Below are 14,914 nucleotides of genomic sequence, written 5' to 3' on the forward strand. Positions count from 1 at the left end.
TGCCTCGAGGAGCTCCTGGTCTGGTTGGTTGGGAGAAATGCTGCTGGTGTGTGAAACAAGTAGAAAATAATATACAATCCTGTATCACTGCCTGAGCCACGGGGAGCAGAAGCAGTGCTGCAGAATCTGAGAGAGAGGGTTACTGCAGAGCGGTGTAGAGAGGCGATATATCCTGGAGTCTTGAGTTTAAGTCATGAAAAAGAGGTATTATGCATATAAGTGGCCAAGTTGGGAAAAGATGTATGTGCAGCAAACACAATGAAAAAGAGATAAGGCAGGAAGATCATTTGTTGGTGTGCAGGCTGGCACAGTGGAAAGTAGAAAAGAAAGTTGTTTTTTTTTTTTAAGATTTTATTTTATTTATTTGTCAGAGAAAGAACACAAGCAGGGGGAGTGGCAGGCAGAGGGAGAAGCAGGCTCCCCACCGAGCAAGGAGCCCAGTGCGGGACTCAATCCCAGGGCCCTGGGATTGTGACCTGAGCTGAAGGCAGATGCTTAACCGACTGGGCCACCCAGGCATCCTGAAAGTACAGTTTAGATGATAGCTTGGATCAGGTGTGATGAGGACCTGGATTACAAGGGGGATGGGAACAAGAGAAAGGAACTCCAGAGAGAGTGCTAGAATTTTATGTTGGAAAGTGGGGAAGAAATAATAATAGTACGTATATGGTGATGCAGGTCCTGTAGAACTGTTTTAACTCATTTAATCTTCACAATAACTATATAAGGTAGGTACTTCTATTATCTCCACTTTATACATGGGGAAATAGAGGTTCAGTACATTTTCCAGGGTCATACAGAAGTGGTAGAACTGGAATTCAAATCTAGAAGCCTAGAGCCCATGCTTGTCATCACGGCATTACCCGGTGTTAAGGGAAAAGGCCAAAGTGTCTCCAAGTTTTAGAGTAGTGCTTGGAAGGACAGCAACCTAGCTGTGCTTGAGTGTCCATTAACCTTTATTGAGCGGCAACTATATATAAAGTATTTCTTGTAAGTGACATTACCTAGTGATGTTAGTGATCATAATTCCTCTTGCAATGACCCTTTTCATAATCTATATTAGAAAATATATGCAAAAGTTGCCATTTTTTAAAGATTTTATTTATTTATTTGAGAGCGAGAGCGAGTGAGAGCACGTGTGCAGGGGGAGAGGCAGAGAAAATCTCAAGCAGACTGCTTGCTGAGCACAGAGCCTGGCGCAGGGTTCAGTCTCACAACCCTGAGGTCATGACCTGAGCTGAAATCAAGAGTCAGATGCTTAACTGACTGAACCACTCAGGCGCCCAGCAAAAGTTTCCATTTTACAAACATTTTGAAAAATGGGGCTCACTGTTTAGGAGGACATTTTGTGACTGTTTTCTTTTTTGTGGGTTTTTTTTTTTTAAGATTTATTTATATGAGAGGGCATGCTGGCAAAGGGGAGGGGCGGAGGGGGGGAGAGAGAGAGGGGAGCAGACTCCCCGCTAAGAGTGGAGCCCAGCGTGGGACTTGATCCCGTGACCCCAAAGTCATGACCCAAGTCGGATGCTTAACTGATTGAGCCACTCATTGCCCCCTTTTTTGTGGTCTTATGTTTGTATTCTGTGTCCTCATTGTTACCACCAGTAGACAACAAAAAAGGTGTTATTTTTATGAAAATCTTGTTAAGAGCCTGAAGTTTAAACTTTGAAAAGTAGCCTATCAACATAAGGCTTATTAAACAGCTTAATATTTGTTTCCAAAGTCCTTGCCTCTAGCTTGGTGTATAATATTTCGGATGGTCAGTTCACAAGTCGTGCGGATCTCATAGATGCTGCTGGAAGCTCGCTGGGGCGTGGTGCTCTTGTACCAGGATTGGGTAAGAAATGCCCACTTTTCCTTGGAAAATTCAAACTTTTAGCAATTTCTCTGAAAAAAATCTTGCCAATTCCCTTTTCCTTGTAAGAAAGAATTTTTTGATGCTACCGTTTTTTTTTAAGGATCAACATAAGAAACAGCCATAGGTGACATTCCTCCGCATAAATTGCTATTGAAGATACTGTCCATTAGGTTGTATGATGAGGCCCGTAACAAATTCTTCTCAAAGTTTGTGCTGTGAAGAGGTTTATTTCTCGTGAGGCATTGGTATGCTGCTTATTGTTAGGAAATGAACACTATGTAATATATTGGATTTCCTCTTTGCCTGGGCTCCTAGGAAGCTCATATTTAAGTTTTGGGCTTGGTTACTTAGGCTTTTACTGTGCGTTAATGTTCACTACTCCTGTTAATACCTGGGTTTTGGTTTAAGCCACTTAAATCCTTTTGGAACTTAAAAGGGTCACAAAATAAGTCAGTTACTAAGAACTGTCTATTCCATGAGACCTATTCCATTCTCACACAGGAGTTAAGCAAAGTAGAATTTGAGTCCTGCCTTCTTGCTGAGCCCCAATCTAATGCTTTGCCAGATAAATAAATGGGACTGGGGATGTGGGTTGTCAGCAGCGGAGAGAGTGGCCCTTCCGTTCTTCAGCAGTGCTTCGGAGGATTATGCATACAGGCAGATGATGACACGGCAGTTGAATAAAGTGTGTTCTTTTCGCAGGTGCCTGTTATGATACAGTGAACAACATGCTGTGGACATGTTCGAATGATTATATTGATCAGTGGTGTAATCCAGGGAACCAGGCCTTCCATTACGTCTGTCAGAGACTTGGAGTCAGCCACATCATCACTGAGCCCAAAGGTGAGATGCACTCATGGTCTTAATGGGAATAGATTTTGCCCTCATGAAATACGAGAAGGCACAGTAGTGTTAGTAAGTGGTAACATAGCCCAAGCAACAAAATGTGTCAACAGCTTTCCCTCTTTGAACTTGAAACCTAACATGCTTGTTGCCTGATTGGTTTATTTATTTATTTATTTTAAAAGATTTATTTATTTATTTATTTGAGAGAGAGAGCATGAGCAGGAGGAGGGGCAGAGGGAGAAACAGACTCCCCTGCTGAGCAGGGAGCCTAACATGGGGCTTGATCCCAGGACCCTGGGATCATGACCTGAGCCAATGGCAGATGCTTAACCTACTGAGCCACCCAGGTGCCCTGCCGGTTTGTTTTGTTATTAAATAAATAACCATGTAAATAAACAGAGGATTTGAGACTTTTTTTAGAGGAAACTGTTATGTCACTCTAATATTGTCAGAACTTTGGTGCAAAAGCTGATTCTTTATTTGTACTTGCCATGGGATTATTTGCCATTGTAATGGTTTTGCATTGATGACTTATTTATATTAGAATCACCAATAAAGGATGTATGTATTTCTTGTTACTATTAATTTAGAATCTCGTGGCTTTAAGGTCAGCTGTAGTGATACGGAGGAGCAGATCCTCTCCCCATAAAGCAGTGATAAAATGGACGTGATTACCAGAACGACTATTTCTAGGCTCTGGAAACTGACCAAAGGCATACACCAAATTGAAAAGCAAATATTCTTAAAAACCATCGAACTTTGGGTAAAAACAGTGGAAGTCTGTGGTACTCTTAGCTGAGGATGCTCCTGTCTCCCACATTAAGCTCGGTCAGTGCAATAATCCCACCAGGGTGGGGCAGATCATGCAAACCAGCAGCTTTGCTTCCAGAGGGGACTGACCTGATTTGGAGACTTACTGGCTCAAGGTATTGGAGCATAGCCTTTGACTCAGACTAGATGATCCCTAGGAAACAGGCTTAAAAATAAAAATAAATAAATAAATAAAAGTACACAGATGAAAGAAAGTAGTAATTAAAGTAGAAACAATTTTTAAAAAACCCAGCTCAAACAGAAGTCAGTAGCTACACACTGTAGGCAAAACTCTGATGTTGAACTTAGCAGATGAAAACTAAAGCAGCCTTTATATATATAAAGATCTAAAGGAAACCCCGTTGAAAAGATGCAAGTATGATGACTATGACTTAAAAAGAATTTCAACAAATAAATTTTTGAAAAAAGAACCAGTTGGAAATTCTGGATTTGAAAAGTCCAGTGACTGCAAAGAGCAGCTCAGCAGCAGATTTGAGATGGTGGGAGAAATAAATCTTCAACACGGACGTAGGTGGATAGTGTCTTCCAATTTGAGCAGAAAGGACACTCTTAGGGATCCTGGTCAGGTATTTTGTAGAATGTCCTTTAGTTTGGGTTCATCTGATGTTTTCTCATTTTGGTTTTTTTTTGTTTTTTGGGTTTTTTTTTAGATTGTATTTGTTTGAAAGAGAGCATGAGCAATGGGGAGGGGCAAAGGGAAAGGGAGAAGCAGGCTCCCCACTGAGCAGGAGGCCCGATGTGGGACTCGATCCCAGGACCCTGAAATCATGACTTGAGCCAAAGGCAGACGCTTAACCGACTGAGCCACCCAGGGGCCCCTGATGTTTTCTCCATTTTGAACTGAGGTTTTAGATTTTAGGGAGGAGTACTGCAGAGGTGAAGTGCTTTTCTCATTACATCCTATCACAGGGTACGTGATATCAACATGATTTATTATTAAAATTGATCACCTGGTTTGGGGCGCCTGCCTGGCTCAGTCGGTAGAGCGTGCAACTCTTGGTGTCGGAATTGTAAATTTGAGCCCCACCTTGGGTGTAGAGATTACTTAAAAATAAAATCTTAAAAAAAAAAAAATCACTTGGTTTAAATGCCACCTTTCTTCACTGCAAAGTTCCTGTTTTTCCCTTTCCAGCTAGAAGCCAGTCATTAAGCCCATGCTTATGGGAAGGGGGATTAAGCTCCACCTCCTGGAAGGAAAAGCATCAGAGATCTTGTGGACATATGTTAATTACCACAGTAATTAATGTTTTGAGGGAGGTGATACTTTGAGGCTATGCAGTTACCAGATTTTTATTCTTGAGTTAGTTTGTTAATTTGTGTCTTTCTAGAAATTTGTGCATTTCATCTAAGTTTTCTTATTTGTTGGTGTGAAGTTGTGCATTCTATTTCCTTATAATTTTTATAGGGTCAGTGGTAACTTCTCTACTTTCATTCCCGATTTTGGTATGTGTGCAGACTTACTGAAAATCATTGAATTGTGCACTTAGAATAGGTGAATTTTATCTTAAATTCTATCTTGATAAGGCTGTTGGGGGATGAAAACACAGCAGGGGCGCCTGGGTGGCTCAGTCAATTAGGCTTCTGACTCTCGGTTTCGGTTCAGGTCATGATCTCCGGGCCTGAGATAGAGCCCCGTGTTGGGCTCTGTGCTCAGCAGGGAGTCTGCTTGTCCTTCTCCTTACCCCCGCATGCTTTCTCTCTCCCTCTGTCGCTCAAATAAATAATCTTTTTTTAAAAAGGCAAAAAGAAGAAAAAAGTCAACTATGTATTAGTGCCTCCCTAATTATTCTCTCCAAGCTTCTTGCTTAATCTCTAGACTATATATTCACCTCTACTCAGATATCTAATAGGCATCTTCAGCTTGTCAAAAACAAACTCCGTTTTTCCCCTTTTCCAGATCTATACCTGCTGAATCCCCTGTATGCTAGTATAGGGATCACAGTTCCTTTATACGCTTAAGCCACAAAATTAGAGTCTCTAGGACTCTCTTTCTCTCACATCTTACATCCAAACGGACATCAGCCAATCCTGTCAGCTGCGACCCTCAAGATTGATCCCCAGTCCAGCCGTTTCCCACGACCTGTGCTGCTACAGCTCTCACCGAGGTGTCAGTGGCTTCGGCAGGTGATCACGGTGGCCAGCTCCCTGGTCTTCCTTCCTACTCCCTCCACGGTTGCCCTTCTCCACCCCCTGAGCACATTTCTGCACAGCAACCAGAGTCTTCTATAGTCTCCGTGGTCAGGTCTGTCCCTCCTCTACTCAGACTCCTCCACTGGCTTCCCATCTAACTCGGAATAAAAATCCAAGACCTCATTTATTTGGGTCGGTCCCAGAGCCTAGCTTTCAGAAAGTCTTTGGTGAGGACGAATAGTACCAATCTGAATTCTGTTGTAAAAGCAAGGACTCAAGACACAGAAGAGCGTGGAACCCAGCCTGGCCCTCCAGTTAACATACAATTGAAAAGTTCAGATTTGGCCAAGTTTACCTACTCTTTGGTTTTCCTTGGGTCCTTTCCTCATAGCTCCCAGTGCCCACAGTCGTTTTTGCAGCTCCAAGTTCCCCCCTACCCAGGCCCACCTCTCCCACACCGCCTGCTTTCCTGTTCGTTTGACGCAGTTCATTTCAGCTGGCTTGAGGGGAAAAGCAGGTTTTTGGGTTTTTGTTGGTTTTGTTTTTTGTTTTTTGTTTTGTTTTGTTTTGCATTTTGCCTACTTAAATTATTTTCACCTCCATCCCCTGAATGGTCATGACCATCCATGGGGTGTTTTTTATTATGTAAGAGGATGCTCATGAACCCTCAGGGTTGAACTGATGGCTCTCTAGGTTGCGGTGACTAAATGAGATAAAAATGGTGAGGTACTGTGGGAGGAGATATTTGTGGACCTGGGGGTGGGGATGCGGTGGGGGTGGTGTTCTATCATAGAGGAGCCATAGAATTTACTAGACTGGTTCCAGCATGGGCTCTGAGTGGAATCGGCCTGAATGCAAATCCCAGCTCTGCACTTAGTAGCTGTGTGACCTAGGGTGAGTTACTTGACCGCTCTGACATTGATTTACCCCTCTACAAAACAGGGCTAAAATAGTCTAAGTTTATAACAGAGTTCCAAGGTAATGCATGTAAAGCATTTAGCCCATTGTCCAGCATATAGAAAGGGCTCTCTCAGTGATTACTTATGCTCTTTAAAAATGGGAATTCCCTAGTGTGTTCATTTTCACCACGGCATTCTGTGGCAGGGAAAAGGATTCTCCAGAAGTACTGGAAGAGATGGGAGCCTAGATATTCTGTCCTAGTGTGCGTGTAATTTTGTAAACCAGAGTTCTGTTCCTTGGGTGCCACCCGTGGAGATGTCTTTCCTCACTGAGTTTCTTTTTTCATTTTTTAGAAGAGGCTATAACCACGAACGAGGTTATAAACCAATTATTGCACCACGTTGGTGCGATGTGCATACACCAACTCAATCTTCTTGCCACCAACCCCAATCTTCCAATCACAAGTGTCTTGGGCAAGCAGCATCCAATCGAAGCACACCATCTTAGCAGTATCTGTGACATTATGGAGAAGGCCATGGTTAACGGAGACACCTGTATTATACGCTGTATTCTCGTTGTCTTTCAGGTAAATGCACTGTTTTGACAGAAGTAAAATGATAGAGAAAAAGGAACCCAGAACTTGGTTTCAGCCAGCTAATTTCTACCAGAAGAAAAGTTTAATAACATTCCTGTCTTGTATGTTAACCACATTTTAATCCTGTAATTAGAATTGTAATCATATTCATTGCATTACAGTTAATGGAATATTGCTGTAGGTAGCTCATTGCAATTAATATATATAAAATATTTATAAGTATACCATTACACAGTAGAGAAGATTGTGGTTAAAAATCCACCTGGATATCTGTTCATAGGAATATCTACTATGTGCTTTTTATAATTCATAGGGATAATTTTATCCCTAGTAGAATTAGCATTTTTAGATATACCCCTTATGTTTCCGTAGGTGGTATTTAAGTTTTTCTTCAGCCCACAAACTGAAAGGAATCGCGACATCATTCGACGGTCTGGATTGCTGCTTTGGCAGTTGTTGATGGCACCAAAAGATCAGATTTGTCCTGAAATTCAGAAGGAAGTATGTCTTGCCATCAGGTAATTGGCAAGTGATTTTCTTCATGGCTTTTGCAAAATGCTTCTCCTGTGCTGAAATATAATCTTTCTGGCAGTTCGGTAGCATGGAAGTCTCTTACCCCATCCAGTAGTCAGGACCTCACGCATAGGGAATAAGTTAACTGGAGAGGGCTTGTGGTCCCACTCCCAGAGGACCCAAGCCACGTGTGCAACTATGTTCCTCAGCTTGCCTTTTGGATTTTAAAAGAAGGAAAAAAACAAAATATCCATTGAGAGGATATTTTGATGGTTTGCAAGTGGATGTTCCTGTCATTTGGGGAGAGTGTATGGCAAGGTGGCCAAGAAGTGGGTTTGGGCAGCCAACAGACCTGGGTTCTAGTCTTTGCTCTGCCACTTACTAGCTCGGTTCAAGGCTTCCATTTCCTCAGCTGTAAAGTGGGCATAAAAATAACACCTACTTTTAAGGGTTTGTGAGATTTTAATAAGGTAAAACCTGACGCAAAGTGCTCAACAATGTTAACCTTTTTAATTCTATTTAAAACTTTGTTAGAGAAGATAGCAGAATTTATGGGCCACTTTCTGTTTATTATCACTTCATCTTTTTTTTTTTGAGTGCATGAACTTTTATCCGTGAATATAGCCTTAATATAACCAAGTATAATTTAGTGACCAAGAGAGAACTGTATGATGGGAGTAAGCAGAGAGGGAGGGGATTTTTTTTTTCCCCCTTGTATAATCGATTATGCTTTGTGTCTCTTTCTGTATTAAGTATTAAGGCAATAATTTAAATCTGGAGTCATGAGGAAACTTCTGGGGGTAATGGGTACGTTCGCTCCCTTGATTGTGGTGATAGTTTCATGGGTCTATGCATATGTCAAACTTGTCATACGTACACTTGAAAAATGTGCACTTTATTGTATGTCAAACCTCATTAAAAAAAAAAAGGAATAACATCTTGCCCTTTTGGAGAAGCTGAGATTTAGAAATTCCGCTTCTCAAATGTGCTTTTGGTCACAATCTGGATGTATACCTGGCTCAACTACATTGACTTTTTATAGCTCAGTTCTATTTAACCAGTTCCGTATCCAGCCTCAGACAAGATCTTACTTTGGTAACTCGTAGACGTGAAGGAGAGAGAGCCTGTTTCTCAGGGAGGTGAACGGGCTATATCGTGACAGTGAATTTAGGTTCAGCCCCTTCGTTAGTGATGAAACTGCCCTCAGAGTTTTATGCAATCACACTGCCATCTTTTTTTTTTTTTTTTAAAGATTTTATTTATTTATTTGGCAGAGATAGAGACAGCCAGCGAGAGAGGGAACACAGCAGGGGGAGTGGGAGAGGAAGAAGCAGGCTCATAGCAAACGAGCCTGATGTGGGGCTCGATCCCATAACGCCAGGATCACGCCCTGAGCCGAAGGCAGACGCTTAACCGCTGTGCCACCCAGGCATCCCCACACTGCCATCTTTAATATAAATGCAAATTAAAACATTTAGAGTTTGGATTTTCTAGAATATTTGTTGGAAAAACTTTTTGACTTTTCTTTCCTTTCAGCTCTGGTTTAAATATCTTGTACCCCGGTGAAACGGAAATCAATAACTTACTGAAGCTGGTCTTAACGGAAGGTGAGAATCTTCCTTGAATTCTCCTTAAACAACCATCCCTTTTTTGTCCCTAAGGAAACCGCTGGATATTAAGATAGTAGATATTTCTTTTCTTCGTACTCGTTAGTATCCTTTCTAAAATATGTCTGCACATACGCCAATGATGCCAACTGGACCGAGAGCAGAAACTGTGTTCTGTGTATCTTCAAGCTTTATAAACCTTTTTCTATCCGCACCGCTTAGCAGAAGGTGCCTGATGGTACATGTTTAATGCACGTGAAAGATAATGACTTCTTGGGGATTGCTAAGTCAGTTTGTTTCCTCCAACACCCAACTTTTAAAGTGGGACTAAGCAACAAATACAACGAAGTTCACCCTGCCAAAGACACTCTGCACTTACAAGCAACATTAATTTAAGGAATTAGAAATCACACTTCATGACGTATGAAGAGATGAATTACACTTAGATCAGGATGTACCGATTTAAAAAAGTCTGGTTGGGATGTTTTTGCTGCTGCTGTTTGTGTGAGTACATGTGCCTGGAGCCCCTTGATTGTCAACAGTCTGCTCCTTTCAAAACTTGCTTTAATAGCCTCAGTTTTCTTAGTGTAATCACCAGGGTCGCTTACGGAGCTTTGTTCTGTGTCAGGAGAGAGAAACAGCGGCCTCTCCCAGCTGCGGGATGTGATTCTAACCAATTTAGCTGAACAGCTTCAGAACAACCGATTTGGCAGCGAGGAGGACGAGCATTACAGGTGACACCAGTTATGCTGTTGACTGCTCGCCTTCTCTTTGTGTTTTTCCTAGTAATTAATTTACATTTAAATGTGTTTGATCAACTTTAGTCTCCTGTAGTATCTGATATAATTAGCATGTTAAGTCAAAATCACAGATCAATTAAAAGATGATAAATCCCACACTTGCCCTAAGAAGTGAGGATAGCATTTTCCAGTTTTATCACTAGAGGAACTTAGGCCCGCAGAAAGAAAGATTCTTAGTGGAAATAAGAGATGGAGCTTATTTAAACATCTTGGTGGATGGAGGGTGCCATCCAAATCGTTGGGCTGTGAGAGAGGGTAAGGGTGTGGAGAGAGCTAGGAAGGGGAGGAAGGTATTGGTTTTCTTTGCTGTTTATAAAATACTTGGACCGGGTGCTTGGGTACCATTTTGTTTCTGTAAGTTTGATTTAGATAATACGCCTAGTCGTTAGCATCATTACTGAGTAAGATGATTTACTTACAGAACCAGTAATTTTGTGTCTTCTATTTGTCATCTTATACCAATTGTATACGATTTATCCTTTTATTATTAAACCATCAATATCTTATTGTTACATTTTTCCTGCATTTTAAAGACTAAATGATGAACTTTTACACTACATTCTGAAGATTGTTGTACGGGAATCCTGTATCTTAATCACCAAGTGCCAAACTGTCTCTAAAGAGGATTTTCAAAAACTCCTTTCGACTGTGCCTGTAAGTAAAAATGTGTTTAATGAGGGCAAAATTATATCACGTGTCCCCGTTTTCATGTTACTGTATTGGGGTGTGTATGTACACACTGTCGTAACACACGCTCTCAAGGCAGCCGTAGTTGACGAAGTTCAGTGGGTGACTGTTTTCCTGGAAATACAGAACTGAACGAATCCACTTGGAATACTTTCTCTAAAGACTTTATTCCTCCTGCTTAAATGTCTTGATGCAGTAAATTGTTTGAGTTTGGGTGTTTTTGTCTTGTTTAAAATAGGATTTCCCCTCCTGTTAATTTTGAGTGTGGCATTGGTTTTTAAAGCATCACGGTTACACAGATTGGAAAGAAACAAGAAATTCTCTTATGGGTTTGGGTAGACTCTTCTCTAGTGGAGAAGCATGAGCGGGGAAGAGGGTGGGAAGAAGAATTATTAAGAGGGAAAAATTCAAGTAAGTATCTGTGTGACTAGTGGATTCTGTAGCAGAAGGCACAAAGTTACAGTAAATGTGTCAAATGACGTTTTATCAAAAGCCATGTGGAAATAAGTCACCTGATAAACTAACCTGGTCTGTTTTCTGTACTTTCTCTCTTGCTTCCCCTGTCCCAATCTTATAAACACATGAGGATTACATGACCTCTTCTCTCAGTAGGGTGTAGGTCATCTAAATGCCCTTATTTGTATTAAAGGCTGCGTCCTCCTGCCTGCGCTATCTGATGGCAGTTCAGAACCACCTTCTCAGTAACACTATTTTGATTAAACCTGATGAGAATGATGACAGTGACAGCTCCTTGCAGGGAGAGACATTGAAGGTACAGGTAAACACCAAGCTTTCTTCTAACGATGCTTTCTACCCAGTGTGTAAAGCACAGCTTAATTGGCTAAATCTCTGTGTATTACGATGTCAGATTTCACCATGTGGCTTGTATTTTTGTGAGAGGTAATATTAGGTCACTCATTTCATAGGTTTTTATGTCATTGCACAGTGGTTACCATATTTGTGACACTATCATAGCGTGTCATCCATGTGCTCCTGTCAATCTTTTTGTGCCTTGTTTATTTTCATCTTTTTTAAAGAACTATAAAATATGGCACTTACAAGTGATCTACGCATCTGAAATTTATGTATGTATAGATGAAATAAATCTGGGTGCATAACATTTGAAATAATTTTGACATTGTGGCTGGTTTATGATATTCCCTCGATTTAAATAACTTCAAAAAGGTGATAATTTTCTCACAACCTTTATATTGAATAATTTCTAAACCTGCAGTTTATTTCATTCTCTGTAATTATTTTTAAGCTAGCTTCTGTGTAAACTCAATAATTTGTTCCCACATGGCAATTTATAGCAATCCAAAGATTTTTTTTATAGCAGTGGATGTTATAATTTTGACAGATGCTGGAGGCTGCTATTTGCATTGTTCTTCAGAATTTCTTCTTTGTGAGAGAATTAGAGAAGTCAATAAGAACTTGATTCTTCTTGAAAATGTTCACTAATACACACTGAAAAATTAACCCAGGAAGCCAGAAAGCTAAACGCCATTATAGTTGCCCTCTTCTTACTCCTTTACACATGCGTACTGTGAAACCCGTACACTCGCTAGTTCCTGTTTATGAGTTGATCTTATTAGAGAGTCAATTTTTAAACAGGCAAAAATGCATGAATTAATCATTTCAACTGCTGATACTATTGGTTAACTTCTCTTGCCTCAGTTTCCTAATCTGGGCAAAGGGGCAGTAGGTCTCCCTTGTAAGGCTCTGTGAGGGTCAGAGAGGAGGCACAGCAAATGCCCACGCAGGGCTGCACTTAACACACCGCGGCTGATAGGATCTGTGTGTCTTAAACCGTGGTTTAGCCTGTCAGTTCAGAATTCCTTTTCTCTTAGTGATAAAAACATTTTAATAATTTCCAAGAAAGGCCCCAGCAAAGTCCAATAATGTAAACCAGTGTTTTCTCTTTGAAAGGCTAAATTCCGTATGTTCTTCATTAGCCCAGGGAGAGAATTACCCGTGGTAAAGGCAGAAGAGGCTGAGTTGTCCAGTGTTTCTGGGAAAAATTAAAAAACCCAGTTTTCACCTAAAGGGTTAGGTTGGTCGCATTTTTTTAAATAGAAAATAATTGTAAACTTAATATTTGTATGATTTTTAACTAGTACTTCTTAACACATTATTTAGTATTTGTATGCCCACGAAGTCTCTCATAGTTATTTTTAATGTTTGATAGCCTGTAACTGCCTGCTACTTTAACTGAATTTGTAACTTGCCTGTTTTCAAGTGTGGTGGTTTAAAACATTAAGTAAAAAGGTCACTTGTACTGTTTCAGAATGTTGTGTTTTGTCTCATTTTACTCACCGCCTATACATGCGCCTTTTACTGTTCTGTTTTTCTCTTTAGCTATCCTCATACCACCCAAGGCAATCTTCCACCTGGACAGTTTCTGGGCTGGCCACCGGGAGCTCTCTTGTGCTGGAGGGGATGGGAGAAATGCCTTTTCTCCCAGGGACTCGGTGTGCTCCCCGTGAAATACTGCGTATTTCTGTCAGCACTCCAGACCTTAGCCTCCCAAATCAAATTGCTACTTGCCATCCTAGCGGAACTTACTGCTTTGGGCGTATTCTGGTCACCTCATTATTTAATTTGGAAATGCATCATTAAATACATCATTTCATGTTGTCATTGTGAGTGTACACTCATCACAAAGCTTAAAAATAATATTATGATATTTTCTACCTAGGAGCTAAAGGTCAGTATTTTGGCTCTTGCCACCCAAATCCTGACTGGATGTGATGAAGTGTTGGAAATGCTACAGCAGGTCACAACTGCCCTCATAAATAGTGACCTAGCTGACCGTGAGCAGAGGTGAGGAACTGGCTCGGGAGCTGTGACCTGCTGCCCTTCAGGAAGCAGGATTTGCTTATGAAAGCAAACTCTTTTAAACGTCAAGTGTTCATTTACTATAGAGGGATTTTTGTGAGAATAAGTTGAAACGGCAATTGTTTCAATGCCAAGTGCAATTAAACTCTTTAATGGTGCTTTTTGGTGAGATTAGGCTAACAGCCACGGTCTAAAGGGGCAGCGAGGTTGTGGTGCACAGCCTCAGCGCTGACATTTGGGTCTGCCACCATCGTCGCTCCCAGCCCGGCCTTTCCTTCAGTTATGTGGCTCAGCACCGTGTGCACTGGGTTCCCTCATGATGAGGACTTTAGAGGGGCAGAGATGACTTAGTAATACGGAAAATTAACTCCCATGAGAAAGATGATGCTGACGTGGTGTCTTAAGATCTTACTGTAATTTTACTGCAAATACAGGAGCGACCTACATAGAGGGTAATCTTTTCTTTCCCAGTAATAAAGCTCTTTCTTAGTCCTCCCCTTTAAAATTTCGGCTGTGTTTTGCTGTTACATCTGTGCTTATTGATGATTTTAATGTTAGGCTGATCCAAAACAACCCTGCAGTGTAATTTTTCCTCCTGTGGCCCTATCTGTCCCCATGTCCCTGTTTCTTGCCCATTCCCAGAGAGTAGGTGGCCAGGCTGGAATTGGGGACAGTATAGCCCAGATAGACATTGCACTGGGGCTTGTTAAGACACATGGAGCCCACTGCTGGCACACAGTGCAGATTTGTCCTGGGGAGGAGGGACAGTCTGAGAGCCTGAGAGATGTGAGGTCTGTTTCTTGTTCCAATCCCAGTATCCTAAGTAGCCTCGGAAAATTTACATAACCCACATCTTTCTTTGAGTGAGTCACATATCTTAATTCTTCTAGCAGAGGATTGAGATATTAAGAATGTGATTTTAGGTAATCCTTTTACAGTGTATACATATGTCAAATAATTATATTGTATACCTAAAATTTATACAGCCTTATATTTCAATTATATCTCAATAAAAAGGGGAGAGTGTAATGTGTTTTAAAAACAAATTAAAAACCTGTGTTATAGCCAGTTACTTTCTCCCTGCCAGAGCCTCTGCACAGCACAGGCCCCTACGACGCCAGAGCCAGGGGAACTTTGCACATGGGAACTACCTAGAGTAGCCATTTGTATTTTAGAAGCCATTTATAAAGTACTTCAGAGGTGCTATGAAATGCACCGGGCAAACTTTTTTTTTTTTGCAAAACCACGGGTTGAAGGTGAAACCCATTACTACATGTCTGTGCTCTCCCTCAGTGGTAGAAGGTGGGAA

The 14,914-nt window shown here is 41.1% G+C and overlaps 1 protein-coding gene across 12 annotated transcripts in view; it reads left to right on the top strand.

The window, feature by feature from the left end:
- HECTD4 (HECT domain E3 ubiquitin protein ligase 4) overlaps positions 1–14,914 on the top strand; it is a 176,483-nt gene that overhangs the window by 80,387 nt on the left and 81,182 nt on the right. For 8 of the 12 annotated variants that reach the window (XM_048221298.2, XM_048221299.2, XM_048221303.2 and 5 more), the window contains 9 exons: positions 1,724–1,837; positions 2,561–2,701; positions 6,919–7,151; positions 7,533–7,678; positions 9,210–9,280; positions 9,909–10,014; positions 10,614–10,734; positions 11,417–11,545; positions 13,466–13,590. In XM_048221298.2, coding sequence (XP_048077255.1) covers positions 1,724–1,837; positions 2,561–2,701; positions 6,919–7,151; positions 7,533–7,678; positions 9,210–9,280; positions 9,909–10,014; positions 10,614–10,734; positions 11,417–11,545; positions 13,466–13,590 — 1,186 coding nt within the window. The remainder of the gene's footprint in view (positions 1–1,723; positions 1,838–2,560; positions 2,702–6,918; positions 7,152–7,532; positions 7,679–9,209; positions 9,281–9,908; positions 10,015–10,613; positions 10,735–11,416; positions 11,546–13,465; positions 13,591–14,914) is intronic. The other 4 variants (XM_048221300.2, XM_048221302.2, XM_048221304.2 and 1 more) reach the window with 2 other exon arrangements.

This window comes from Ursus arctos, unplaced genomic scaffold, assembly GCF_023065955.2.
Source record: "Ursus arctos isolate Adak ecotype North America unplaced genomic scaffold, UrsArc2.0 scaffold_34, whole genome shotgun sequence".
NCBI lineage: Eukaryota > Metazoa > Chordata > Mammalia > Carnivora > Ursidae > Ursus > Ursus arctos.